Genomic DNA, 3,870 nt, shown 5'->3' on the forward strand with positions numbered 1-3,870 from the left:
AGCACTTCTTGGCCCTTGAAATCAACCAATCAGAAGCAAATACAGCCCTCCAGTGAAAAACAGCAGAGCACCAAACGAACCTCAGTCATATTCAAGACGTGAAACTGTGAAGTCACCACACAATTCTTCCGAACCTCCCCCCCCCACATAATCATGGTGAGTACTTAGTGATTTGATATGTTGTAGTTGAATGTTTTGCCTTCATTTTGAGCTAAGTGTGATGGTGCTGTGATTTTACTGAGGTGGTGAAATAGTGACGGAAAAAGTAAATATCCAATATGGGACACTTTAGGTGAGTTTAGGGGGAGTACGCTAATCCATTCTGGGACACTTTGGTTCGTAACAGTAAAAAAATCTGTTAAGATACGGCATCACCCACAAGTTGTTATTGTGTGTTATTGATTGCTTGTTTACTAAAGTGAGTGCTGTTAGTGTCATTTCTAGTAATTATAGTTATGTTAGGCTCATTTGCATGCATTTTGATTTAGTTTGTAGTTTTTAAGCTTATGTGCACACACACACACACACACACAGCGAGAGAGAGAGAGAGAGAGAGAGTGATTGTTTGTTTACAAAAGTGAGTGCTGTTAGTGTCATTTCTAGTAATTAGTGATGTTAGACTCATTTGCATGCATTTTGGTTTAGTTTGCAGTTTTTAAGCTTATGTGCACAGAGAGAGAGAGAGAGAGAGAGAGAGAAGAGAGAGAGATTGTTTGTTTACAAAAGTGAGTGCTGTTAGTGTCATTTCTAGTAATTAGTGATGTTAGGCTCATTTCCATGCATTTTGATTTAGTTTGCAGTTTTTAGGCATATGTGCACACACACACACACACACACACACACACAGAGAGAGAGAGAGAGAGAGAGAGAGAGAGAGAGAGAGAGAGATTACTTGTTTACAAAAGTGAGTGCTGTTAGTGTCATTTCTAGCAATTTTTTTTCTTTGCAGATTAAAAGTTCGATGTTTTATGGGCGAAGGGATGTTGCATTGGAGCATGAGGAGGATAGTCAACGTTCTTGGATAGCCCCTGATGATGCAGCAGGCAGTGACATGGACGTGGCATCACTCGAGGACGACAGTGACCTTGACGAACTCGGCCTCGACGAGGATGTGCCTTCCACCTCGAGATCTAGGCCAGGTTAGTATGACGCATATTATATAACCAGTTGTTGCCATGAGTTTTTTAAAAGTCATACCATTTTTATATCAATGTTCTGTGTATAAAAATGTGTACATTTGCTACAATCACTGCCCACACATACACACATGTACACTCACTGCTCACACATACACACACATACCCTCACTGCCCACACATACATACACATACAAACATACTCACTGCCCACACATACATACAGATACACACTCATGATTCATTTACTGTTTTACTAATAATATTTTTCTTTTTATTTCAGGTCGCAAGGTTTGTGTTGTTGTTCCTCAGCAGATGCCAGAGGATGGTGATGCGGTCCTGGCCTGCCACTAAGAGACCTCGGGTTCGACAGTGGAAAAAGGAAGACATCACTAACCAGCCCCGCCAGGAGTATGTTCATCCCTGTCCTGACTTTCTGAGGCCGGGCTCTGAATACTTCACAGTTTTTTACGCCTGACTTGAGGTCCCAAATTGTCTTTCAGAGTAACCTATACTCGAAGCAGAGGGATGTGGTCAGTAACTTCAACCTCTCCGAATCCGAGTTCATGGTTTTCCTGGGTCTCATCATGTACATGGGACTTATGCCTTTGCCCAGCAAAGTGGACTACTGGGCTCAAGACAAGGGTGCCTCAAGTTGCTGAGTATATGTCCAGGAACCATTTCAAGGCAATCTGGTCAAACCTCCACTTAAGTGACAACGACCAGGTAGCAGGATCACAGGACTGGTTCTTGAAGGTGTGTTCCCTCTTCACTAAGGTTACCAGGGAGTTCTTGAATGTTGCAGAGACTCCTATGCAATCCATAGATGAGGTTATGGTTGCATACAAGGGCACCACAGCAAGTAACATTCGTCAATATGTAGCCAAGAAACTGGACAAGTGGGGCTTCAAACTCTTTTGCCGTTCCAGTGTGGATGGATTTATCCGTGCCATTCTCATGTACCAGGGACCACTACATTTCAGAGCCACCACACATCACTGTCTGAAGAGGAGGAGAAGTTGCCAGTCACTAACAAGTTTGTTATTGCCTTGGTCAAGACCCTCAAGCACCCAGAGAACTCCACTGTGTATGCCGACAACTACTTCACAAGTATTGCGTTGGTTGAGTACTTGAGGTCACAGTATAGTTGCTGGTATGTGGGCACTGCCAGGGACAACAGAGTTGGCTATCCACCCCTGCAGACTGTCAAGGACATGACCAAGAACTCGGTACCCAGGAGCACACTTGACTACGTCTCTGCTGATGGCATCCTTGTCGCCAAGTGGAAGGACAACAGCATTGTCACAATCTTATCCACTGATGTTGGTGTAGAACCTGTTTGTGAAGTGCAGAGGTATGACAAGGAAGCGAAGAAGAAGGTTCTTGTGCAATGTCCAAATGTTATCAACAAGTACAACAGTGGCATTGACAAGAGTGACATGTTGGTCCATCTCTACAAGACCCCGTTCAAAGCAAAGTGTTACTACATGAGGCTGTTTGCTTACATACTGGACTTGATTATTTGCGATGCATGGATCCTTTACAAGAGAGACTGTTTGGCATTGCAGTGCAAGCCTTAAAAGATTTTAGCAATGATTTTATGGTTTTAAAACCTTTAATGGTTTGGTTGTGATGTTAATTTTTTTCCTCCCCTTTCGCCATCTTTCTTTTCGTAGCCCCTGCCTTAATTCACGGCTGAGACTCGCAATGGGTGGAGGAGAGGGTGGTCTTTGTATTTGTTTTTTTTATGTTATTTAAAAAATATAGTGTTTTGAAGCCATTTCTATATTGTACGTTGTTAATATGTTATAGTCAGTCATTGGAAATTAGTGTGGTGTTAAATGTATGTACATTTTTAACTATATGGCTTTTGTTTTTCTGTTTTCAGCTTCCGGAGTAGAGGTCCTCTCCAACCTTTACCCACGAAGGATTTAATTTGAAGTTGTGGTTTAAAAGTTAACTTTTCATGCCTGTTAATGTTTATTTTCAAAACACTTAGAGTGTTATCCAGCGAATTATAATCTTATGTATAGATAAATATTGTTTATGGCTTTTTTTATACAGTTGATGATCGCACCTCGACTTAGGACCATCCCACATGTCATGAATAGCATGGCTCATTTTTCAATTGTTTGAAAAAATATTACACTTATGCATCCCACTCTTCTCTTGTTTCTCTTGTGATGCCCCTTTTCATGCTTTACAGATTCACCAAGATGTTGGCTCCCAACACCCGCTAGTTAAGACAGGTCAGTTTATAAAACTTCCTTCATCTACACTTTCACAAAGTAGCATCTCAGGAAAAATGTAAAGTATAAAATTGTGGTGGCAATCAACTTAAATATCATTGTTTTTCCTGTATCAGTGTTTGTGCAACCATCCATAGTGATTCATTAATGCCACAGCTGTACTCCCTTAGAAGATATTTTGGTTTAGGAGCTGTGGTTCCCCTAGAAAGTGGCTGTATCCAATCCCTTCCTTTCTTGGTACAGTAATGTTTCAGCAGGAATTCATTCTTTCTTTGCCCTCTGAGGAATTTTAAGATTTATGTTAAGCTCATATCCGACCCTGTCTAATTTCCTGCTGTGGAGGTGGATCCACCCCCTGCCCTTATGCTCTGGATCCATAAAGCATGCTGTGCACCATCACATGTGTCCATGAACACATGCTTACTGCTCTCAGCAACTGTTCCAGCACTTGGCCTCATGTTAGGCATCTTGAACTAGTAAAGCAA

General features: G+C 41.7%; 1 protein-coding gene across 1 annotated transcript; it reads left to right on the forward strand.

Moving 5' to 3' along the window:
• Positions 1-1,802: 1,802 nt before the first annotated feature.
• LOC135225319 (piggyBac transposable element-derived protein 3-like) lies at positions 1,803-3,376 on the forward strand. The gene is made up of 3 exons (XM_064264650.1): positions 1,803-1,998; positions 2,103-2,631; positions 3,343-3,376. The coding sequence occupies exons 1-3, from the start codon at positions 1,803-1,805 to the stop codon at positions 3,374-3,376; spliced, it is 759 nt and encodes a 252-aa protein (XP_064120720.1).
• Positions 3,377-3,870: the final 494 nt, after the last annotated feature.

The sequence above is a fragment of the Macrobrachium nipponense genome, chromosome 13, assembly GCF_015104395.2.
Source record: "Macrobrachium nipponense isolate FS-2020 chromosome 13, ASM1510439v2, whole genome shotgun sequence".
Classification (NCBI taxonomy): Eukaryota; Metazoa; Arthropoda; class Malacostraca; order Decapoda; family Palaemonidae; genus Macrobrachium; species Macrobrachium nipponense.

Coding starts and splice junctions, on each gene's coding strand:
- LOC135225319 (XM_064264650.1), top strand. CDS start 1,803: ATGTCCAGGAACCATTTCAAGGCAATCTGGTCAAACCTCCACTTAAGT. Junction 1,999..2,102: donor ATACAAGGGCACCACAGCAA/GTAACATTCGTC, acceptor CTCATGTACCAG/GGACCACTACATTTCAGAGC. Junction 2,632..3,342: donor AAGTGTTACTACATGAGGCT/GTTTGCTTACAT, acceptor CATGCTTTACAG/ATTCACCAAGATGTTGGCTC.